Source organism: Talpa occidentalis, unplaced genomic scaffold, assembly GCF_014898055.3.
Source record: "Talpa occidentalis isolate TD23 unplaced genomic scaffold, MPIMG_talOcc4v2.1 talOcc4.5, whole genome shotgun sequence".
In the NCBI taxonomy this organism is placed as follows: domain Eukaryota; kingdom Metazoa; phylum Chordata; class Mammalia; order Eulipotyphla; family Talpidae; genus Talpa; species Talpa occidentalis.
In genome coordinates, this window is record NW_023604861.1 from 126720755 (window position 1) to 126745824 (window position 25070).

General features: G+C 50.9%; 1 protein-coding gene across 2 annotated transcripts in view; it reads right to left on the reverse strand.

The window, feature by feature from the left end:
• Nucleotides 1-25070, reverse strand: part of EFR3B (EFR3 homolog B) — a 46913-nt gene that overhangs the window by 14214 nt on the left and 7629 nt on the right. The window contains exons 3-13 of one of the 2 annotated variants that reach the window (XM_037528409.2): nt 23854-24004; nt 8987-9108; nt 6318-6467; nt 5087-5221; nt 4572-4650; nt 3772-3880; nt 3359-3520; nt 2621-2732; nt 2186-2237; nt 845-1017; nt 269-344 (exon numbers count right to left, since the gene is read on the reverse strand). In XM_037528409.2, the coding sequence (XP_037384306.1) occupies nt 269-344; nt 845-1017; nt 2186-2237; nt 2621-2732; nt 3359-3520; nt 3772-3880; nt 4572-4650; nt 5087-5221; nt 6318-6467; nt 8987-9108; nt 23854-24004 (1321 nt within the window). Of the gene's footprint in view, nt 1-268; nt 345-844; nt 1018-2185; nt 2238-2620; nt 2733-3358; nt 3521-3771; nt 3908-4571; nt 4651-5086; nt 5222-6317; nt 6468-8986; nt 9109-23853; nt 24005-25070 lie in introns of both variants that reach the window. The other variant, XM_037528408.2, reaches the window with a different exon arrangement.

Sequence of the window (25070 nt, forward strand, 5' to 3'; positions counted from 1 at the left end):
AAGCTGCGGCAGAAGCTGCTGCCCAGATCTAGTTTTACAAGCAGATCTCAGTTGATGGACTCAGGCTGGCTCACCAGGCCTGGGAGTGAGGATGATCTAGGGGGCTTGACCCCCCCAGGGGTTGGCGGGTCATCCTAAGTAAGCACAGAGTGGGAGGAGGCAGGCTCTGGTGGCAGTGGTGGCTGATGGCTGGGGCACTGGAAGGTGGGGCCCAACCCTGACCTGACCCGCCCGGGGCTCACTGTGTCTTGAGGCTGTGCTTGCTAACCTTCTTCATGAAGACAGTGTCCTGTCGGGAGCACTTGTCCACTTTCAGCTTCAGGACAGAGATGTCACCAAGGGTGCTGGAGGGGTGATGAGAGCCCAGGGCCACCTTAGCCCTTGTATGAGGCCACTCAGAGCTCACATGGTGTCGTCATTTTATCCAACACCCTTACCTGTTCCACAGACCCCCACCTGGGCCAGCTCCCTCCCAGAGCCCTCCAGCCCTGGTTCTTAAGCCAAGCTCCACTCTCTCCCAAGTTCTCAAATTCCTCTCCTCTTTTCGTAAACATTGATCCAGATTTTTCTCTTCTTCCCTTTCTTTCTCTGACATCTGCCCAGTCTCTATTGACGACCCTGTACCCGCTTCTTTCCTTCCCACCTGAAAACTCCCTTTAGTAGCTGCTCCTCATCTTCCAAATCTCCAATCCATGTCCCTGAGCCCCAACCCCTCTCTCTCCTCCCCTGGCAGGACTCCAGGGGTCTCACTGGACATCCAAACTGTCCTCCCACCTGGTGTGAGGCCCTCTCGGGAGTCTTCTCCCCCATTACACATCAACTGAAATGGAGACTCCAAGTTCACCTGATGGTAGAGAACTTGTGGCGGTTGCCATGACGATCAATGAAACTGATCAGAATCTCTAGAACGAATAGACGGATCTCTGCGTCCTCCATGAGGGCCGTGGAGAGCAGGCGGTCAAGGAAGTTGCTGGGCAGGGCTGACATCATGTTGTTGCACTGGAAACCTGTGGACACCTGCAGGGGAGCCCAGGTTGGCTGTGCTTAGCAGTGCTGGCCCTCTGAGGGTCCAGCAAAGCCTGGAGGCACCAGCAGTAAACATTAAAGCTCCCGGAAGTGGGATATATCTGAGTGTACCCCAAACTGTAACCATAACGATGGTAAACCCAGCAAAGAGATGGCAGGTGTACGCAGACGAAGCAGGTCACTAGCTGGGGCAGTGTCAGCACCAAAGCCTTTAGAAAGCAGAGGACCATGAAAGGCAAAGGCTGGGTGGGGGGTGGGAGGAGCAGGGGGCGGAGGGAGAGGGCTGCATAGCTCAGCATGCCTGGAACAGACACAGGGCAGAGAGATGAGGAGGGGAGACTGATGGGGGAAAAGGGACCAGGGACCTTCCAATTTCAGTCTGAGAAGTTTGAAATCTGGAGGCAAATTAACTGAAAACTGAGAACTATTCTTCAGCAAGGAGTAATGTGGGGATCAGCATTTCTTGGAAGGAACTGGGGCTATGTTTGTGACAGGTGAGGACTGATGGAGGCAAGAGGCACAATGAGAATCACCTGGGTGTCAGATGTCCAGAGGTGACGCAGGGTCCTACCTAAGAGCCCCTGGGGAGTTGGCTTTGAATGCAGATTCCCGGCCCCCACTCAGACTGACAGCTCAAAATCTCTAGGGAATCTATATATTTTAACAAGTTGGTCAGAGGAATGGCATTGTAGGAACAATGAATCTAGAGTTTAGGGATGGCTTCAGGGACATAAGCGAGAGGTAAGTAAAGCATGGATGAAGGGAACGGTGGTGACTAGCGACTGAGGCGTGAAGAAGGGCCATGCAAACAGGGGGGGAAGGATCCAGGGTGGTACATGGAGGAGAAATGGGCAAATGCCAGTAGATTCCACTGTAATACAGAGACAGTGTTGGAGCGACACGTCTACCAGTAGCTGGTAGACTTGGTGAAAATTAGAAATAGGGGCACTGCCTACCGGGATGATCCAGCTCTGTGGGCGCCCATTCTGGCTAATGAGCAGAACACAGGCTGGATTTCAGTGCCTTGCGCACCCCTGTGACTGGGCGTAGTTGTGCAGTACGCCATCGGGATGACTGTATGTGGCCGCCTTCTTGTGGTTCTTTGGAAGCCGCTGCCTCTTGGAGAGACAGAGCAGGAATGGGGACAAGAGACACTTACTTGCAGGAGGGATTTCAGCAGCATAATCTGGGTCAGCCGGTTCCTGTTCTCCCTGTAGACCAGAGACACAAATACCCAGCAGGATGGTGACATGGGCAGAAACTCCATGCTTGCCTGCTCAGTCCTCTCTGCTGATTAGGTCCTCCAGGAGGCTCATCTTGCTAGATCACGTAGGACAGTGGCTCTCAGAGCCAGGGAGCAGAGCAGGGCAGTAATGGCTCTCCCCAAAATGGGGGGGGGTTATTGGTGGAGCAGACTGAGGGACTGTTGTGGGATCCAAGGGCCCCACTAAAGGCTGCTGAGGGAGCTGAGAGTAGAAAGCGACGGGAAGTGAGGACGGAACCAGGAAAGTCCAGGTGGAGAAAGGGGAGAGTCTGAAGACGGGACGGGGAAGCTAGGAGAGGAAGGAGGGAGAGGACAGAGAGGTAGACTCACCCCGTCCGCCCTGTCTCCATGGCGTGGTGCAGGGAAGGCAGCGGGACCTTGCTCATAATGAAGAGGATCACCTCTGAGCGCTGGTAAGTAGGCAACGTGCTGGCAAAGGAACCTATGGAAAAAGGAAAAAGATGGGGGTTGGGTTGATGAGTCTAGCCCTTCAGCTGAGCAAACTGCTATGAAGAGTGAGGACTGCTCCTCTAGAGACACCGAGGCCCAGGGAGAAACTGGATGACTCCCAGGGCTGTGGACGGTGTCTGGGACGGAGAGCAGCTGCAGGGAGCCAGGAAGGCAGGCTGTGGAAGTGCTGAGCCCTCACGTACCTATGGGTGGACTAAATGGTTCTCTGCCAGGGCAAGTGCGGACACATTTTCTCCCCTACCTTCTACCTTTGCCCCTTCCTTTCTCTCCAAAGTGGAGGCTTTAGGCTGGAAGCTTCAGCGGGGGCCGGGATGCCGGGAGAGTTCACCTCTTTCAATCTTTGATCTGAAGTCCAGGCTGAGCAGCCCCCCGAGATTGTTCTGTGTGTTCTCTTAGGCCCAGGACAGTCCCTGAGGTGTGTGTGCTGTGGCCTGACCCCACCTACCCCAATGATCATGAATAACATGATATGAGCGGAGGACGATCCCCCCCAAGGCCTGGATTGTGCCTTTGTCCCTCCCTCCAGATTTCCTAACTCTGTTCCTCCTCCTCAAGTATCTGCCACCCCTCCCGGGCCCCACCCCTCCCGGGTCCCACCTATGGTCTTGATGACAGCCTCCTGGAACATGCGCTCTTCGTGCTCCTTGATGATCTTGGTGCCCAGGCTGATCGCCCCATCGTAGCTCCCCGTCAGGGCATAGTCGATGCTGAGGCGCAGTTGCCTCAGGAGAGTGTTGAACATCTCCAGCACCGTGGGCCCTGTCGCACAAGTGGAGGCCTGAAGTCCAGGGCTGCGCCCTGCGCTCCCCCCCTGCCCTGCATCACCCGGCCGGCCCAGGCGCCCTTCCAGCCGGGGGCTTCCTCTGCCCCCCACCTGCCACCTGCTTCTCTGGTTCTGGCATCTCCCTCGGGTGCCTCGCCCTTCTCTAAGGGGAGGCAGCCCCACGCCGAGGGCAGTTCTTTGTCCACAGCGTGTCCCCAGCCTCCACCGCTCGCGCAGGGCCCCTCACCAACAGAGCCGGTGGCGGCGATGACCGCTGCTTCCGACAGGACCTCCACGATGCCGGCCCGCACCGTGGCCGCGCTGCGGCTGTTGGCATCCAGGTGACTCAGGAGCTGCTGGATAACCAGGTGGGAGTGCTGCGGCTGGGGGGAGGAAGACGTGCTGGGCCCCAAACGGCCACCCCCACGTGGCCTCGGAGCCAGGCAGCCCTCACCTGGCCCCAGAGGCCGGTGGACAACAGTGAGGCTGCAGGCCAGTGGGCACCCAAACACCCGGCTCCTTTCCCCCTCCCGCCTTGGCCTAACTTGGAGCAGGGGCAAATCCCAGTGAGGTCCCGCATTTCTGCACATTCCCCACGCCCTTTCACTTCAAATGGGTTAAAAGTCAATTTTAAAATACTGTCGTTCATTTTCTCCAGCCCCAGTGAGGACCACCTAGCTTAGCCCAGTGCTGCTCAGGGGGGCCGGTGGTCTGGAAACAGATCTCTCGGAGGCACCACGTTTCCATGGAGATTAAGTGCAGAAATAGAGGGTAGGAAGCAGTAGGACCATGCCATGGCAGCCAAGCGTGACCTGTGGGCTTGTATTTTGCATGAGTTCTTTATTTAGGAATTCCTTTTAAATGTATCTTATAAAGGATCGGTCTGTGACACAGTAGAAATAAAACCGCATTGGCTCCTCTCCACAGGCAGGCTAAGCAGCACTGGCTCAGACAAGGAGGGCCTCCCAGCTTTCTCCCCTAGTGCACCATCCTGTTCCCAGAGGCACCCCGGCCGGGGGGCCACGCTGCACTGGAGCACCACTGTACCTGAATTGAGTACATGATGATTTTAAAGCAACGGATGGCGAACACCTTTGGTTCCCAGAGAGAATGGTTATCCAGGTGTCTGCGAGGGAGAAAACATGGGCGCCAACTAGGAAGTGCCTAGTGATGTTAGGGAGGAGAGACAAGAGAGGGGCATCTCCCGAGGGACCCAGCCCCTCCTACAGCCACCAGGTGAGTGAAGGGAGAGAAGCAGGAGGGACCCCCCAGGCACTCCCAGCCCAAGTGGGCGCTCGGTCAAGGTTCTGTAACTGTGAACACAGGAATGAAGCTGGGCACCTCCCTTCAGCCTGGGTGCTCTCCTGTCACCTCCCCTCCCCAGCTGCGCGTGGCCCCTGTGTGGTAGCCTTTGCTGTCACGCTGCAGGGAGCACCGGTGCAGAGTAGAAACTGGCGTGGCCACAGCCCGCCACTGCAACAGCACCTCCCTCCTCCCAGCGGCAGCAAGCAGGTGCCGGGACCTGGGGCAGTCGGGGTGGAGGTCGGGGTGGGGGCACTCACATGAGAACAGGCTTGATGGCATTTTTAATGTTGCCAAAGGCCGCCCGGCCCAGCAGTTCCCGAAGGCACCTCTCGGCCAGCTCGGCTGGGTTCTCCTTTTCTTTCTCTGGTGCTTGGAGGGGCGAGGGGGACCGACTGTGGAGACACACGGCCGGCGGGTGAAGGTTGGAAGGCAAAGCCAGGGCTCGGGCCTTGTGCTTGCCTGGTTTCTACAGAGCAGTGGCTGGCTGCCCTAGCTCGGAAATTTAATGAGGTGAAGAAGCCCAGGGTGGAGGAAGATCACGGGAGGGGGGTTATATTTCCTTCTGTCAACACTGATACCCTGAGTGCTGAGGGCAGAGAGCACAAGTATCTCCATGTCCCTAAAACTTTGCGAGGAAAGGGGGATGGGTATGACAAGCAGGAGGCAGGGAGAGGAGGAGAAAGCAAAATAAAGTGGGAGAGAGAAGGCGGAAGGGGAAAAGACAAGGCAACGTGGTTGGCTCAGGTGTGACTCACAGAAGGAGGGACGAAGGCGCCCACGTGCCAGGAGCCAGGTGGGGGCACAGGAGCCCAGGGGCAGCAGGTCTCACTGATCTCACGGGTCAGTGAGGTGCTGTTCCAGAGACAGCCAGCAGAGGGCACACTGACTTTCTGGCCGCACAGGCGCCAATCCAGTCTCTTTAAGGCACATCACGCACAGCAAGGCGGACAGCAGCAGGACCTACGCCTCCACCCCATTTCACAGGGGACAGCGAGGCAGGCACAGGATGAGTCCTGTGTTTGGGAACTCCCAGATTAAAACCCAGTAACTAGTGTGGAGTGGCTGCTGGCTGGTGAGGCAGAAACACAAAGGCCTGAAATACCATTGGGAAGTGAGGAAGGAAGCAAGGTCAGGGAGGGAAAATCCTCAGCAACGGCGGCCATTGATAGGCATTTGAAAACCTCCTTGGCCTGTTGCTGCCAGAGGGACAAAGGTAACTGGACTCTTGGTTCTTTGTGTTCTTATCTGCACACACATCCCCCCGTGGAGCCTGGCTTGTCCTTCCTTCGTGAGCACAGACCTTAAGGCTGTGGCTGGCTGGCTGAAGGCCAGACCCCAGGCTATTAGGGAGCAAGCCTTGGGCTCTCTGCACAACAAGCCACAAAGCAGAGCTCCCTGGCCTGGTAGCTGAGTGTCACCAACCCACCCAGGTCCTGTGGTGCCCAAGCAGCCAGAGCAGCCTGCACCTGCCCCACCTGCCCCTTTTACCTCTCAGCCTCCTCCACGTGCTGCAGATTGAAAAGCAGTGATGGGACGATCTTGTCCATGTGCTGTGGTTCCCAGATATTGGCCTGCAGTTCATCGTTCACCGTCTTCCTCACCACCCCTTGCAGGCCTTTTATGCCGGACATTCGGATCCTGTAAGGAAAAGGGTGGGCAGACTCAGGCCCTGAGAAGCCCAGCTCCTGGGCACGGAGAGGACAGTGTGGGGGTGAGGGATGCATTTGTCCATCAAAAGGCAGGAGGGAGCCCACTTCTACTCTTCATACAACTCCTGGCTGGCTACCTTCTTGTGTTGGTGGCTGTGAGCCCAGGAAACCATGTCTTCTGGCTCATCCCAGAGATTTCCAGACTCCCTGTTCCCAATACCACCTGGGCTTCATCCCTAGGATGCCAGTTGTTCAGCTGGGTTTGTTCCAGCCTGAGCCTAAGATATGAACCCAAAGATATGCCAAGAACTGATGAGGTAGAATCCAGGACTCAGCCACTTACAGGAGGGTGGGGGTCGGGGAAGAAGCACACAGCCACTGGGCTCTATGGGCGCCCAAGGGGGCTATGCTCTCTGGAAACCCACAGGGGAAGTTGAGTAATAGCTCAGGGAGGGCACCTAGTCCTCATACACTGACCCAGAGTCAGCTTGGCCCAAGGCAGGGAGCGCCCTTCCTGGCCATTTATTTCAGCCTGAATTCCTTTTTTATCCTTATTTTAATCAACTTTTTTCAATTATAAAATAAAACATGATAATTATAGAAATCTATAAAGAAGATTTACCCTTCCAGTCACCTCTCAAAGATAACCATTATCGGCATTGTTGTCTTCCTTTCTTCTATGCATGATACATAAGAGAATTAAGACCCTATTGTGAGTGTAATTGAATTGGTCCCCACGCCACCCCCAACATTCTATCCTAAGCATTTTCCTGTTTCACTGGTTCATTTCCTAATCATTCCTTTATTATTCCAGTATCATTATCATAACATGTTGGTGGCTGCATGATAAACTGTCTTAAGAACTTTGTAAACTCCTCTCCAATTGGTCATTTAAGTTGTTTGAGTTTTCTGTCTTCAATAGAAAGCTACACCGAACCTCATTGTTTAAAATATTTTACCACATTTCAAATGATTGCCCTAAGAGGGGTTACTGAATCCAGAGCTAAGAAAGGAAGGGCCCAATTTTGCCCACTGACTGTGTGCCTCCAGCGCACAGGCGCAGAAAAACACCACCCATCCTCACTGTTCTCCATAAGTGCCGGGTCTAATCTATAGCTCAGAAAAGCCCCACATCTGGCAGCTTTTCTCTTTTGAATTTTCTTGATGTTTACTGGGGATTTCTTCTTGCTATTGTTTGTATTTTCAGTCTTAAATGGGGTTACCAAGTACCCTACCCTGTGTCTTACTGGGTGACGGTACCCAAACTGGGGGCCCAGGACCAGTTAGGGCAGGGGTTCAGCTGCTCTGAGTCTGACCCCTGTCAAGACCCTTAGTCAGGATGTAACAAGTCACAGGAATCCATTCCACTGGCCCTGCCCTAACATCATTCCTCTAGCTTGGAAGCTTCCAGAACCAGTCAGGAGGGCTGCTTATCGCTAGAAGACTGTCTCATAGCCTCTTAGAGCCTCCCTCAGTTGATAACACCTTCTTTGTAGGTAGGGACTTACTTCTAATCCTTTTGCATTTTCAGATTCGGACAATGTTTTACATTGTCCTTGCTTCATCAGTCTGATGCAATCTGAAGGGTTTTATTAATCTATGTCGATAAGTATATATCTCTGAGTTAAGTATTTGTGTGACTTTGAGTGTGTGCTTGTGTAAAAGTGTGTTCTTTAATTCAAGTAGCTGATCTGAAAACATTCATTCATTCATTCACTCGACAAATACTTATTGTGTGCCTCCTGCTCTCAGGCACTGTTTTGCTCTTGGGATGCATCAATGAGCAAAGGAGTCCTGCCCTCACAGAGCTTCCATTCTAGTGGGGAGAGGCACCCAACAGGAGGCATCGTGAGTAGATTATGGAGCAAGTGAGGGAGAGAGAAGGGGACTGGGTATGTGGGGGTGTCAGGAGAAGTTATTGACAAGGGGACATCTGAGCAAAGCCTGAAGGAGTGAGTAATACAGACCCACAGAGGAAGCATTTTAGTTACAGGAAGAGACTGTGCACAAGCCCTGTGGCAGCGATGCCCCTGTACGTTTGTGGGGCAGTGAGGAGACCTTGGTGGCTGAGGGGGGCTTATGGGAGAGCATTGAGATGAAGGCAGGAAGTGCATAAATGAATGTGCTTCTGAACAAAGGCAGCATGTGTGCTTGTGTATGTTTGTGTGCATGAGCCAGAGCTCATGTGCGTGTCTGTGAGCTCATGTGCATGTGTGTGAGCTCTTATGCTCTCAAACTGGGCTCAGCAGACCCTTACCTTACATCTCACCCTGTTCTCTGCCTCCAGAGCCCTTTCTTTTAGAAAGCACATGTTGGGAGTCCAGTCTGTCCACTTGCCCACTGATGTCCTGCCAGGTGCTCTTTCTTCCAGAGAAGGTCACAGCAGAGCTCAACGCCAAGGAAGTCAGACAAGCAATCTGGGCTGGGAGCTCAGCAAGCCCTGTGATGCTTCTGTCTTGGCCGCACAGTGCCCCTCCCCTCCCGCCCCCACCTCCTGCGCAGACTCACTTTGTCTTGATTTCCAAGTCATCATGGCTGGAGTGGCACATTTCACTGAAGCGGGACACAAAGAAGTCATAGCTCCGGTGATAGGATGGCGTGTCCTCCTCGATGTTGGCAAACTTCACGAACTATGAGGGAGCAGAGAGAAAGGCAGGTAAGAGGAGACCATGTGTCCTCACAGGCCGCACTTGGCTTCCCCAGGCTCCTGCCACTGTAAAGCTCCAGGGCGGCACCTCTGGGTACCCGGTGCTGGTCCACCTGACAGTGCACACTCGAGAAATCAGGAGCTCCAAGTCCTGCTCATCTTTCCTGTCTACACAATCAGCCTGGAAAACAAGGTCCTCGCCTTCCATCCCCAGTGGGGTGAGCAGAGGGTGGAAGAGAAGAGGTTCCTTCAGCTCCTGCTCCCTTTTGTTTCCAGACACACAGGCTGCCAGGCTGAGAGGAATAATTCTGAAATGGAGCAGAAGCCAGTGTCAGTCGACATGGCATCACCTTGAATGCCTTCCGGCAAACAAGAACACATCTAAAATTGATGAAAACTATAATAACACTTTATTGTTAAACAGTTGAGTAAATTTATGGTTTGCCACTTCAGTGGAGTAAGTCTCTCTTGGTTCTCGCTGCTGCTTCCTCCGTCATTGCTCTGCGGCCCATTTGCTACTCTCAACGGGGTCTTCGTTTCAACCGCATCCCACAGAGAAGCCAGAATTGTGGACTAAGTGGAGTTAAATTACTGAAAATTAAATGTAATTTTTATGGGTTATTTTGTTTAATGTTATAAATTTATTGCAAATGACTCTAAAGAGATTAGACTTAAAAATATATACTCCATATTCTGCTTTGTATTATTTAATATCTACAAACGTGTTGGTTCAAAAAGCATAGACTATGGAGATGATTCAAGGACCAGTGCCAGGGCACAGAGCTTCCAAGCCCTCTCCAAGCCGGAAGCTCCCCCCCAAAACTCCACAAGTTCACCAACCTACGAGCACCCTGAGTCTTGTTCTTTTGGGTTTTCATGGAGACTTTATTATAGAGGCATGGTTGATTAAATTGGTGGCTGTTGGTGATGGGGCTCAATCTCCAGCCTTTCTCCCCTGGGGTGGGGGGTGGGGTGAAGGGCCATAGGACTGAAAGTTCCAACCCTCGAATCACAGGATTGGGGCTCACCATTAGTCCCCTTCCTTAGTGTGGTCCCAAGGTCACTTCATTCACATCAACCCAGTTGGGGTGGAAAGTAGCGTGTTATGAACTGGACACCCAATTCTCCTTTAGAGCTCATGGTTAGGGGCTCTGCACCAGAAATAGGACAGAGGCGATATACATATTTCTTACTAGGAATCACCAACACCACTATTATCCTTAAAATAATCTGATTAGTACACTCCCTTAACATTATTTTATCACTCTATTTCCCCGTTTAACTACTTAAACATTGTATTCACTTCTTCGGGATGAAAATTAACAACTTCAACAAATATTAATTAATGATTACTGGTATTTCATTCTTACGCTAATTAATATACATTTATTTTCTGCTCACTGATAAAATCCCAACATGCGATGCAGATAGAAAGATCTTGCCTCCCAAGTCACATCTAAAATCCATACACATATTTGGAAGTGAATATTTTGATATTAGCAATAAATCCAAATGACTCAGCCTGCATTATTGATGAGTCTATGCAGAAGAGCCCTAAGGGTAACCCATGTGATCACAAGAGCATTGATTAGACACAAGTTCAGGAGTTCCAGAAGCAACTATAAAGCAGGGCTGTGACTATATGACCTTCCTAAGCCCCCAAAGGCCAGAACACAGACTTAGGCTGATGCTGAGCTGAAGCAAAATTTGGGTGCATCGCTGCCCTTAGCCACGCTGCGCTCCCCATGACTGAAGTGTGACTGGGTCAGGGTGTCTGTTCCTCAATGGGGATGGGTAGAGCCCTGTAAGGGGTCTAAGGCAGGTCTTCCCTAGCTAGTGGTATGACCCATGAGTGGGACATTAAACTCCTCATTTTATTTTCCCACGTGTAAAATAAGTGGCCCAGTCTTCATTCACTAGGTTTTTATTTATAGGTAGCAACCTCAGATAGGATAAGGCAGCTTAAAACAAGCCTACTTGGGTGTTTGCAAGAGTACACGCACTTTAGAACAACACTGGGGGGAAAAAGAGGCTATTAGTAAACGGAGAAACAATTGAAAAAGCCTCTGTCCCTAACATTTACTGAGTGCGGACCTCAAATACATGTCAGGAAAACAAAAGGCCAAATTTCGCATTCACTGGTTTGAGGATTTCTGGGTGAATAGCAATAAATTTTTAGAAACTTTGGATGATAGATGATAGATAGATAGAGAGATAGACAGAGAGATAGATAGATAGATAGATAGATAGATAGATAGATAGATAGATAGATAGATAGATAGATAGATAGTCAGAATAAATACAGATATCTAGTACTACCCTACGCATTTTATGTACATCGTTTCTTTTATTTCTTAAGTGGTTCTAAGTTAGAGAGAGCATTATTCTCACTTCACACGCTAAGAGACTGAGACCCACAAACATTAAGGAACTTGCCAGGGTCCTGCAGGAGTAACCCAGGTCTCAGCCCCCTGAGCCTCGTGGGACCTCTGCCCCAGACCTTCCCCCACTTCTACTCCCACTCCCTGCCTCCTCCAGCACCTCAGGCCAGGTGACCCGGGACTGCTGGATAGGGGATGAGGCATAGGGGGTATTTCAGGGGAGGAACAAGCAGAGAATGAAGACGTGGCCAGGGTGGCCTTAGTTGGGTCTTATGGAGGGGGTGGGGGAGGGGTAGAGAGGGGGTGAAGGAGGGAGGGTCCTGAGTGCCAAACATTAAGTGACAGCAGAGCCAAGTGGGCTGGTAACCAGGCAGATTCCTGCCACCAACCCCAGACATGCTGAATCAGTCCTGGTCTTGGATGAGGCCCAGGGATTTCCCTTTTAATAAGGTCCCAGGAAACCCCAGTGGGATGGCCCGAGGCCCACAGTTGAGAGCACAGCGGAATCACTGACAGCGGAATCACTGACAGCGGAATCACTGACAGCGATTGGCTTCCTCCTTCCTCTCCAGCCTCTCTCCCACACTGACGCGTCTCTGGATGGATTTCTGGTCCTCTTGGGACTGGACGTTAAGTCTCCGTTCAATTGTTCTTTTTTAAATTGACACAGCATGGGGTGACTGATGGGTTCCAGGAGCAAAGCTTCACAGTTCCACATCTCAACATAAACCGCACATGCCATCACCACTAGTCACCGCAGCGTGCTCAGGACACAGCACCGTGGTGACGTGGAGACAGTGGGCGTCTACGGTTTATCCATCAGCTGGGCCTGGGCTCGGGTGCAGGGTGATCTTTGTCCTTTCCATGCTACCAACACGGGTCCAGCCAGAAATCAGAGGAGCAGACCAGAGGGGCAGCATGGACTGTGCAGGTAACTAACACACCTCAAATATGACATGGGGTGGGGTGTAGAGAGAAGATGAGTTACAGACACCCCCCATAACACGGTGCCCCTGAGGGTGAGAGTGGGGGTGGCGGCAGATGGCTGAGAAGTGGGAGATGATGGCTGAGGCACCTGAAGTGCCGTTCAGGAACTGAAGATCATTTAGCACAGTAGGGTGGGAGGGAACACAGCACCTGGGGGCAGGGGGCGGACTGGAATGGGGGCTCAGGGAGTGGCCACAGCCAGAATGACATCTTTAAAATGCACATATCACCTCCTAGAGTGTGAATAGAGTAAAGGAAATCTGGAATAACAGGAACTGTGCGCATTCAAGGCTTATTATTCCTAAGGTTCTTATTCCTAAGGTTCTTAAGAGGCTTAAACTTTTTATGAGTCTTACAAAATTCAGCCCCGCACGTCACTGAACAAGTGTTTGCTGGGTCAACGTGCAAATACACACTCCATTCTTCACACTCCACGAGTCCACTATTGTGCCTTCACACCCCACTTGACCAGAAAGACGAATTTCAAATACGGCTGTAGTGAAGCCCGCTTGCTTGGGTTTCCTGGACACCTTGTTCTTTTGGATGCCTTCCAGATATTCAGAAGCCATGGATCCCTGCAGGAGTTATTCATGGACACAGGCGTCTTGGTGAGGAGCAGCTGCCCTACCTTTAACGCCCAATGTGGATGCAGGGTGAGTGACAGAGCAGTTACACCTACACACCAAATCGTAACAAAGGAACCGCTCCTGTTGAGGAATGCACAGTGCAGCCTTGCCTAGGGCTGCGCCACTCCAAACTCTGCCATCTTCTCTGTGTCAGATCGTCTTTCTCATATAAGACCCTTGTGAGGGATAGGGGCCACCCAGATAATCCAGGATCATCGCCCCATCTCAAGCTCCTTAGCTTGACCATATTGCCCAGCCTGTTTCTCAGTAGCAGATATTTACAGGTTCCAGGGATTGGCGTGTGGACAATGGGGAGGGGGACATTTTTCATTCTAACACAACATCCATTATATCTGGTGCACATTTTGGCCAACGTGTGAAACAGACCTATATTCCATTATATATATATATATATATCAGGACCTATATTCCCTATATTGCTCCCATTGTGCAGATGAAGAGGCAGCTCAAGGAGGTGCCAAAGGAGCAAGTGAATTATTTCAGATCAATCAACTCATGACAGGTGAAACTGGAATGTGGATTCTGTACCAATGTTTTTGTTTTTTTTTTTTTTAACTTTCATGACATTGGTATGAGCTGAAGAGTTTATTGAAAAGGCAGGCTTCTGAGCCACCTGGACCTGCTGACAGCCTCTCTGGGGGTAGGGCCTGGGTATCTGCATTTGGAAGAGTGCTGTTCCCTCTGACCCTGGAGATTCTGGGGCAGAGGTCTATAGACACCATTTCCTTTGTCCCTTGGAGCTCTGGAAATGTTCTGAGGCAGCATGTGGGGAGGATGTAGGGAAGCTTGCACTTGGCGATGGAGCTCTGTCCAGGCTGGATGGATGGCGAGGACCATCCTTTGAGCCAAAGTGGTTTGGGGTTGAGCCAAGGATGGGAGAGGTGGGCCTCCCTGCCACAGTTCCATCTCTGGAAAACACTGTCTTCTACTCTGTCTTCTACTCTTCTACAAGACTGTGGCTTGCAAATAACAAGACAGGCACTTTTTGTACCAGGATCTCAGCATCCTTAGGAGCCCTGGATTTCACAGCTTGATGTGAGTTCCCGAGTCTGAAAGGATGAACACACCAGTCCAGATGACCAGCTTAGGGAGTACAGGCCTGCAGTGTCCAGTGGGGACAGCACCTTAAAAACCCAGCAAGCTGCACCTGAGTCTGGGCTGGCGGGAGAGACTCAAATGGAAACCTGGGTGAGGGTGGCTCAGGGCTGTGGGGTAAATGCGGCTGCAGCTGTCACCTGTGGCCTTGAAGGCAGGAGGTGCCTGGGAGTGTGGGCTCAGGGTCGGCATGCCTGATGGTGGACACCTGGAGTGTGGTGTGGGCACACATAGGTGGTTACACCTGAGCTGAGAGACTGCGCATATAAGGGCAGCATCACAGCACAGCAGAGGACAGCAGCAGAGACTACAAGAGAAGGTCAGAGGAGTCCAGAAAGAGTAAGAATTCGCCTGGGGCTAGGACACCTGCCAGCCTCCTGGTTCCTTGGCCCTCCTGCTTTCCTGCACCTGGTGGCCTCACTGCAAACGGCATAGAAAGGTCATTAAAAGCCTGAAAAAGCCACTGAGGGCTCCAGAACTCTTTCACCTGTCTGCCCGCATCCATAGAGAACCTGCCTTGCTGCCTGCCTGCACTACAAGGGGGTAAAAAGCAACGTGTTACTCGGGGGGTCTCCCTTGGGGAGACCCATCTGGGAAGTGAGCCAAACCCTGGCTGAGGTGGTGTAGGGCAAATGGAAGTTACCAGGCTTTTTCTGTCCTTCCCCCATTAGCATCTATGATGGGCACCTGTGGTCTTGTACGCGTGTCTGATGGCGGGTACCCGGAGTGTGGTGTGGGCGTGTGTGAGTGTGAATGCCTGAGCCTGCAGCCTGAGGCCATAAGGGCAGCATCACACAGAGGTTGGTGTGCGGCAGAGGACAATGCAGCCGAGAGCGGGAGAGCGGCTACGAGAGGAGAGAGCGCAGAGGGACTCGCAGGGGGCCCAAGCTGCTGTCTGTCTCCCTGCTGGCTCGTTTCTCCTGCATACTATTAAAAAACCTGTGGGGATGATGCCAAGGGCTCCAACTTTCTCTTTTAAGCTGTCTGAACCGATGATGAACCTACCCGGCCCGGGACAGTTGCAGAACAGATGGCGTGGAAACTCTAGGCCTAAAGACACCCTCTGTGAGAGGCACAACACGGGGTCACCAACCAGGCCCATTTCTCTCTCTCTTTTTTAAAGATTTATTTTATTAATGCATACGAGAGCTGGGGTGTAGACCAGAGATGTGGGGTGGGGAGGGGTGAAAGGATTCACCAGAGACAGAGAGGAGAACAGAACAGGCGGATCTATTGAAATACACTGCTGAGGGGAGCGGCGGGCAAGACAGGAGAGGTCTGCTGCGCCATGTGGGTAGCTCTCGGATTGGGGATCAAACTTGTGCTGCAGTGGCTGTGGATAGCTTCATAGTGCTCAGACTTAACTCCTTGTGCCATCAGGGAGGCCCAACCAGGCCCATTTCTGAATCCTACTCCTCTCCTCAGGAGACTGATCTGGGGCAAGTGACCTAAGCTCCCTGAGCCTCAGTCACCCATCTGTAAAACGGGCTAACAAGAGAACTTGTTGTAGGCTTGGTATGACCAGCCCACCATGGTTTTTTGGCTGCTGTCAGCACTCCATGGGTTTCACCAGCCCTTTAACCTGTGACAGGTGACTATTTTTTTTAATGCCCAGTAAAAACAGGAACTTCCTGTCTGCTTCACCTCTACCATGGTGAATTCTTACCCTACAAACAGCTTTTATTAAAAGCGAGTTGCCTAATGCACAACATTGTGAAATAATTGGGGTTTCTTTGTTTTATTTTTTCAAGCGATAGCAACGATGAGGAAGGTCTCCATAGCAACAAACGGAAGATTCTGAACATGTGACATTTCAAAGGCCCTGGATGCTGCTAGGGTCACCCTTTCAAGATCAAAGTCTCAGCAAATGACACACAACAGGGCCAAGTTGGCTGAGCGGATCTCCAGCCTCTGTTCAAGCAGGGAGGGGCCACAACTGTGTGAAAACTGAGGATCACGAAGGGCCTGGGTCAATAGAAAAAGCAAGTTCCAAATATTGACATTGCGAAAATAGCTCTCGCCTGGTCTGGAAAATGGAAGCCGAGCCGGCTGGCCTCCCTGCAGGGCAGACTGAGTCTCTCCAAACAGAAGTTCGCTTTTCCTCTTCTCCAGATGGGGATTCTGAGCCATGCAACGCCCTGCCTCAGCAACAGAGCCCTGGTTTAAAGTAATGGGCAGTCGGGGGCCTCCCTGGTGGCGCAAGGGGTTAAGATGCAATCTATGAAGCTCACCGCAGCCACCACAGCACAAGTTCGATCCCTGGCCAGGGAGCAACTCACATAGCTCAGCAGACCTCTCCTGACTAGCCCGCTGCTCCCCTCAGCAGTGTATTTCAGTCAGTCTGTGCAGAGTAAGGTAAAAATTTATCAGGCTTTTCTGTCCTCCCGCCATGAGGAACCCTGTGGTCCCAAATGCATGCCTGATGGCGGGCACCTGGAGTAGGGTGTGGGCGGAGGTAGATGGGATTCACCTGGGCTGAGACTGGGCTTTTAAGGGCGGCGTCACGGGGACGCCAGCAGGAGAAGAGAAGCCGAGAGAGAAGAAGAGCAGAATGTGAGAATGCCGGAGAGCCCAGAGTGAAGACTTGCTGGGGGCTGGGAGACCTGCCAGCCTCCCGGCCCCCCAGCACCCCTGCCTGCCGTGTACCTGGTAAATCCCAATAAAAGCCTGCAAAGCCACTGAGGGCTCCAGGACTCCTTTCCCCGGTCTGCTGGATCAGAAAACCTGCTCAGTGTCAATCCTGCCACTATAGTCTGCCGGTTCTGTTCCTCACTCTGTCTCCGGTGAATCCTCTCACCCCCCAAAACTCTGGCCTATACCCCAGTTCTTGGATAAATAAATAAATCTTAAAAAAAAAGTACTGGGCAGAGATGGAGCCCCAGCCGCCTCTCTCCTGGGTCTCCATGCCCTGTTCTCATGTTCACCTGCATTCTCAGGAGACGGGAACTGCTTCCCTGCTTCACGAAGACAAACCTTTGCTGGAAAGCCGACCTTGTAAAACAGGTGGTTTTCGTTTGAATCATCCTCCTCTGTTCCCCCAGCTGCTCTTGTTTGTGGTGATTTTCAGTCCAGAGAAGCAGCCACGTCCTGCAAATCTCTGACAGCCAGCCAGAGCACAGTGACTCCGAGACCCCTGCAGCCTCTCCCATCTAGACTCATCGCACCCCTCCTTCCAGAGTCTTTGAGAAGCTAGAGTGGTTCTAACATCTCTTCAGAAAGTCCAATTGATGTTATCCAAGAAGGTCTGTCTGACCTGCCTTCCTGCGACCCACCTCCAGCCTGTCGGCCTCCTGCAGTGCTGATTTCTGCAGGTGCTGGAGATGAGAGCCTTTCTGGTCTGTAGATGACTGTTCAAACCACAAGAGTTGATGAAATAGGCCGTGGGCCCAATATAGAGTGAGAAGAGAACAGCACCAATGTTGGAGACTACACATAGTGCAGGGGCCGTGGAGGAAGAGCATCACTGAAGGAGACGGTATTAGTTTCCAGTGAATGCTATAATAACTGACACCACTTGGTGGTCAAAACCAAGACGATCATATGACCTTACAGATCTGGAGGTCAAAGGCTGAAATTCAGGGTCTGCCAGGCTGTGGCTCTTGAGGCCCCATGGGGGAAACCATTTCCTTGACCTGTCTAGCCTCCAGAAGCTGCCTACATCCTCTGGCTCCACCCCCACCCCATGTCCAGGCCAGCAGACTTGCATCCCCGAATCTCTGCCCCTCTGCTTCCATTGTCACATCACCTCTCTGCGAGCCTCCCGGATCCTCCTGTGATGTACCATCTGGATAATCTCCTCATCGGTCATGGAAGGTAATAATCAAGGTCCCAGGGATGAGGATGTGGACCTGGGGTGGGCAGTTTTTAGCCAGCGCGGGCGCTAAGAAGGGAGAGCCAGGGGGATGGGGCAGGCATGGGGGAAATGCCACCTGAGAGAGAAACAGCCATCTCAGTGGGCAGGAATGGGTTATTTGGTGGTTTCTGCAGATTTCTAACTGCAAAGATGAATATGCACGCTCATGATGGCGTGAACAGCTGTCACCCCTCACCTGGGATCACGCTTCGTAGACAGAAAAGTGGGAGGCCAGACACCTGTACTCGCTAGACGTGCAGGGCCGTGCCGCACCCCCTGTGAACTGTTATGGCCAGAAGCAGCTATCTCTCCCAGTCACACCTTCCAATGTAAGTCGAGCTCATAGGAGAGCAGAGAGCAGAATGAAGAGCACCACAAGGAAATCATCAGACAAATCCATTCTCAGAGTAGCTGACTCGGTCTCTTGCAAACAACTCAGTGTTGAGAAAAATAGAGGCTGTGGCTGGTTAAGAGGTACAAGATGGGGAAAAAAAACAAAACAAAGTAAAAGCATCTACTTGGAATCCTGATTTGAAAGATAGCCATGAAAGATAATTTAGGAACAGAAAATTGAAGTTGCACTAAATATTAAAGGTCTTCCCGGGAAAGATTGTGGCTTTCGTCAGATGAGCTAAAGGTATTTGTTTTGTGTTTTTGCTTATTTGTTTTTACGCTGGAAGAGACTTGAACTTCCAGGGAAGGAAATAGGAAAAAGGAATAGGGTGGAGACTGAGGAGAGAGAGAAAATGGATGCAGGGAGCTTCAGGGAACATGAGAAACTTGCAGAGGAAGAGGGTGGGTGAGGGGAATGAGAGCACCCCACCTGACACCTCAATTTTCTCAGGGAGCCCCGGAAGGCAAGGCCGCCTCCCAGTTTGGAGAAGCAGGTTTGGGAAGAGATAAGGAGGAAACAGGAGGTTTGTAAAGGCTGCCGAGAGGACGAGAGGGCGGTGGTTAAAGATGGACTGAGCATCTGCCTTGAGAGCCCCAGTAAAATCGTGAGGATTCTGTGCAGGGACCCCAGGCCTCGGGGTTTCGTGAGGAAGGGCGTCCAGCCGGGGCGCTGGGTGGAGAAGGCAGAATGGGCGGTGGCAGGACCGGGAGGCCAGGGCAGGGCTCAGAGTGGGTGCCCTCCAGCTCCAGAGAGGGAGCCAGGTGGGCGCTGGAGCTGGGAAAGGAGGCATGGGAGGCAGGGCTTGCTGCGGGGCAGGGGAGCCTGAGAACATGGCAGGAAGGCTCTGCCTCAGCATCCCGAATCTCCCCAGTGCTGGGGAAGCCGGGAAGCTACTCTTCCTCTGACTCATTTTGGCAGCCTTCGGTGCGCCCTTGACTTAGGTCACGTACAGTAAAAACACAAATTCCTATAACACCATTGATCCAAGACTCAAGAGAGTGCAATTTTTTTTTGATTTTGGGACAATTCACAGAACATCAAATCAACCATTTTAAAGGGTAGAGTTCAGTGGCATTTTAATACCTTCATAATGTCTTGCAATATTTTCCTCACCCCAAAAGCAAACCCTGTAGCCAGCAGGCAGTCACTCTGCATCCCTCCCTCTCAGTCCCCTGCAAACACCACCTGCTTTCTGTCTTTATGGGTCTGTCTATTCTGGAATCTTCTATGAATAGAATCCTACGACAGGTGAAGGTCTAGGTGGTTTTCACTGTTACTGTGAATAACGCAGCTATGAACATTTGTGTACAGGTGTTTTTGAGTCCCTGTTTCAAATTTTTTGAGCATATAGCTAGGTAGAAGTGCTGAGTCATCTGGTAATTCTATGTTTGTTTTTTGAGGCACTGGGTTTTCCACAGTGACAGCATCACTTCACATGCCACCCCTAACACACAGGCGTTCTGATTTCTATACATCCCTCCCCGCCTCCTACTCTTGTCATTTTATGTTTCTTTTTTATTTATGACCATTCCAGTGGGTACAAAGATTTGTATTTCCTTAGCAATTATTGTGCTTGTCAACTATCTGTTTATTTTCTCTGGATAAAAGACTATGTCCTTTGCCTGTTTTGTAGTTTCTACCATTCTTTGATTTTTTTAAAGATTTATTTATTTATGCATACAAGAGCTGGGGTGTAGGCTAGAGGTGTAGGGAGGGTGAGAGGATTCACCAGAGACTGAGTAGGGAGAAGAACAGGCAGATCTAATGAAAGACACTGCTGAGGGGAGCAGTGGGTGAGACAGGAGAGGTCTGCTGCGCCATGTGGGTAGCTCCCTGGCCGGGGATCGAACTCATGCAGCAGTGGCTGCAGATAGCTTCATAGTGCTGATGCTTAACCCCTTGTGCCACCAGGGAGGCCCCCCATTCTGTGATTTTTAAAAAAAATTTTCTTGATAGTGTCTTTTGATGCCCAGAAGTTTTAAATATTGATGAAGTCAAATTTATCTCTTTTGCTCTCTTATTGTTTGGCTTTGATGACAAATCTAAGAAACCTTTGCCAAATTTAAGATCATAAAGATATACCCCTATCATTTCTTCTAAGAGTCTGATCATTTTAGGTCTCACATTTAGGTCTTAGATCTATAGTGAGTTAATTTTTTATGTGTTATGAAGCAGGGGTAAAAGTACAAACTCTGAATCCATGCATCTTCATAATATATTTTTTAAAGATTTATTTATGCATACAAGAGCTGGGGTACAGGTCAGAGATGCAGGGGGTGAGAGGATTCACCAGAGACAGAGTGGGGAAGAGAACAGGCAGATGCACTGAAATACACTGCTGAGGGGAGCAGCAGGCGAGACAGGAAAGGTCTGCTGTGCCATGTGGGTTGCTCTCTGGCCAGCTGGGGATCGAACTCATGCAGCAGAGGCTGCAGATTGCTTCATACTGTGGTGCTTAACCCTTTGCACCACCAGGGAGGACCCACATCTTCATAATATTTTACTATTTGTCTACATTAGGCTTATAGCTTACATTGTTTATGTAGAAGACCTTGGCATTCTCAGATTTGATATTTTCAGTTTACCACTAATGTAGAACCTCAAAAGGTCATGACCTATGGTCACTGCACTGTCCCTGAGACACAGTTGGACCCACCAGCAAAGGGGCAGAAGCAAACTGCCCTCCCCACCCCAACACTCCAAGCTTAACTGGCCCTGGTTCTACATTTTCTCCTGATATTCCTAGTCTCTCGTCATCATCCAAAGCTCAGCTATTCTCATTAAGATTTGAAGGCATCACTTGAATTTTTAAAATTATACTTTATAATGCATAATGTAGAGGGATTGGATTTATGACAAGTCTCAGCACAACCTCATTCATCTTTGGGATGATCAAATACAAGGTCCATTAGAGTCAGGCAAGGAAGAAGGGAAGGCAGGAGGGAGGCAGGAACCCTGCATAGGTTTAAGACTATGGGATCCCTGGTCCCCAAACCTGCTGCTAGTGTCACCTGGGAGCCCAAAAGCAGACACTTGGGTGGGTTCTTCACAGATGCTGCTCAGTGGCCAGGCTTAGACCAGGGGATCTGTAGGTTTCCAAACTCTCAGGGAGACTCTGTCACTGGCCAGGTTTGGAAACTTCGAGTAAGTAGGGTTTTGAAAAAGATGCCCTGCAGAAGAAGGAGATTCTGAAGGACATGCAGGCAGGTCTGCGGTCTTGCTACAGAGCGGCAGGGCTGGCTTGGAGAGAAGGGCTTTTTCGGAGCGGGCCTGGCTGCAGGAGGCTGGAACCACAGTCACAGTGGTGACCTCTGACCTTGCCACCTCTCAGATTCTAGGGGAGATGTTAAGGCACGGGGCTGAATAAGCCCTTGTGGAAAGCCAGGGCTGTGGCTTTCCAGTTGTGCGAACACAGACAATTTGACTGGGGCTTCAATTTCCAGGCAGAGAAATCCAGCAAAGTGAGGGTGTTAGGATGAGCTCACTGCCTCTTTTCCTTTTCTCTTTCTTTTTTTGCTCCTTTCTTTTCTTTCTTTCAATATCCTGGCAGCAAAAGCTTCTATCCAAATAAAATGTTGTCAGCTTCCACACAAATTGTCGAAACAGGGCTGGCTGCGGGGTGACGCCCCTCTACCCCTTGCCCCAACCCCAAGCAGGCTCACATCCCCACGGAAACCAGTTGAGACTCCAGGATTGACACCCCGCACTCACACCAGGCACTGGCCTGCTGGCAGGTCTGAAATGAGGAGGAGCAAAAGAACATTCCTCTTGGGAAGACTGGAGAAGCCCCAAGGTCTCAAGAGCTGCAAACAGCCTCTGGGTGAGGGACAGCACTAGGACAGGCTGCCTCAAGATGGACTCTGAACCCACTGCGGTTACTTGACTACATTTCCTTGTAATCGCCTGACCTTTGACCATCTGGCGGTGGTGCAGCCGCCATTAGGCGACTTGCTCTCTCCACTGAGACAATTCACAGTGATGTGGAATCAGGAATTTGCAGGATCTGGATTAAGGGTGCACGTAGCTAACAAAAGCCAGCCGTGGGCCAGAATTTGCTACTAAAGGGGAAAGTTAGAGCCGGCGGCCACCTGCTTCTTGGGGAGACACCCTCTGGATGCAGCTGACTAGTTTATTTTCCACTGGGATGTTCTTTTCTAGACTATAGTTATCTTAAAGGGGACAAGTGAAACGGTGTCTGAAGCTGTTGCCAGGGCAACATGACAAAAGACTTCACCCTCTGTTACTGTACATGTAATTTATCAAAGGCAGTTGGCTCGCAGAGTGGAAAGAGAAGGGAATAAGTTGTTAGTTTGGGTCCCTGAAATTAAAGTTGAAAGACTATCTTCTGGTTAAATCAAATCATGTAGGACAGAACAGCAGCTGTGACCTGAGCAATAAAAACTCAGGAAAGTCAGGTCGGGAATGGCAAGGGCACTGTTACGATATAGGGGGATGAGAAGGGGACATTTTGTGACAGTTTGTCAAGGCTTTTAACACCAGGCTGCGTGAAGACACGGAGTCGAAAGCGTGGACCGCTGGGGCGGGATAGGAGAGAGGGCAAAACATTAAAGAAAGCCGCCGGGATACTCAAGTATCCTCTGTAGACACACATGAAGCTGGGAGCTCTGGACGCAGCGGATAGTTCTCTCATAGAACCATAACCTCTCACGAGAGCTGCATTCAAATTGAGGCCAGTGTCTCGATCTTGGACCCCGTTCAATCTGCTCATGGCATCGTGGGAAGGTGGCAGCCAATAAGCGATGCCCCATCGAGGCAGCCAGACAGGGAGGGCAGAGCGAAGCAAGAAACCCCGTTTCCTGCGTCCCTGGCATCTTTCCACTTATGGGTGCCCCTGCCCTGTGCACCTCAGTTTGTTTTATCTTTGAAAGAGGCATAATCTGGACCAACTTTCAAAGCAAGTCCCCAGAGCTGGGCTCAAGCTGTGTGGGTTCTGGGCACCCCCAACTCTCAGAGGAATGCCTCCCTTTCCATCTATTTCTATATCTATTGGGGCCTCCCTTAAAATTAGTTAAGGGAAAAATCTATTACTAAAGCGTTGTTGATGACCATCAATCTACAGATGACTAGGTTAGGTAATGGTGATGACTCTACCACCTTGTGAATATTCTAAAACCACTGAATCATACATTTTGTGTTAATTTTATTTATCAACTATTTTATTCATTATAAATTTATATAATCATGATAGCTAAATTATACATCCACATAAAAATACTCCTTTATTCACACAGAGGACCCTAAGCAAGAGGGAAACTGTCAGACCCCCAATAGGAATGGACCGTCACAACATTGTCCCCAAGGCCCCACCCTCCTCCCCCCCACCTCTGGAGCCCCTTGGGCAGCGCCTTACTGAGTTGGTGCCGAGGATCTGCAGATTGGGCTTCTCGGACTCCAGCAGCTTGGCCACCATCTTGAGGAAGCTCTCCACGAAGAGGTTGATGCTCTGGCAATGGCAAGCCATGAGCAGCTGGTCCAGCGCCTCCATGGCAATGCACACGTACCTGGGAGGGGGGCAGCACTGTCATCACTCAGCCTCATAGCCACTCACCCCCCACTGCAAACTGGAGAGCTCTAGAGGGCAGTACACGGCCAACTGGACAGCAGACAGAAAAGGAGGATTTCCCATCAATCGCCTGTGTCTTGTCAGCCCTGCCAATGAGTGTCCACTCTAGTCCACATGAGAGTCAGAATGAATAATTGCTAGAACTCATCAATGCCTCATTTTATTTTTTAATTTTTAAAAAAGATTTATTTATGTATACAATAACTGGGGTACAGGCCAGAGGTGTGGGGGTTGAGAAGACTCACCAGAGACAGAGTGGGGAACAGAACAGGCAGACTGACTGAAATACACTGCTGAGGGGAGCAGCGGGTGAGCCAGGAGAGGTCTGCTGCACCATGTGGGGTGCTCCCTGGCTGGCCGGGGATAGTACTCATGCTGCAGAGGCTGCAAACAACTTCATAGGTTGAGTCCCAACCCCTTGCGCCACCAGGGTGGCCCATCAATGCCTCATTTTAGAGATGAAAAGCACAAGGAGAGATGTGGGACACCATCTCACAAGTAGACCCAAGCAGAGAGGATTCTGAACCCAAACCCAGTGAGATCAGAGAGTTATTCAGCTCGAGTGGAGAAGACCCTCAAATGAAGGAGCCTAAAATCCAATAGACAAAATAAATCCATGGTTATCTCCTCTAAAAGGGAAATATGAAATATGCAATGCTGCAAGAAAATCGTGCACAAGGTTTCCCAAGAACAAGAGAGATGGCTCTAGTGAGGAGGCAGTGAAGGACTTTAGGAAGAAAGCTTAGGCAGAGCCTGGAATGGCCTGAGGGCCAGCCAGCTGAAGGTTAAGGAATATAAACTCTGAAGACCTCAGAAGTTCTCTGATGAAGTACTTTGCAAACAAGACGGTTGACAGTATTGCCAAGTTTGGATCAGTTCCTACCTAGCAAGCAGATGTACCTCATGAGGAAAAAATGGACACAGAATAATTGTTTTCTTCTTCTGACGAAGGTGGTCCATGTCAACTCTAAGCTCCTAAATGACTTAATTCTTCCAAAGTCTAA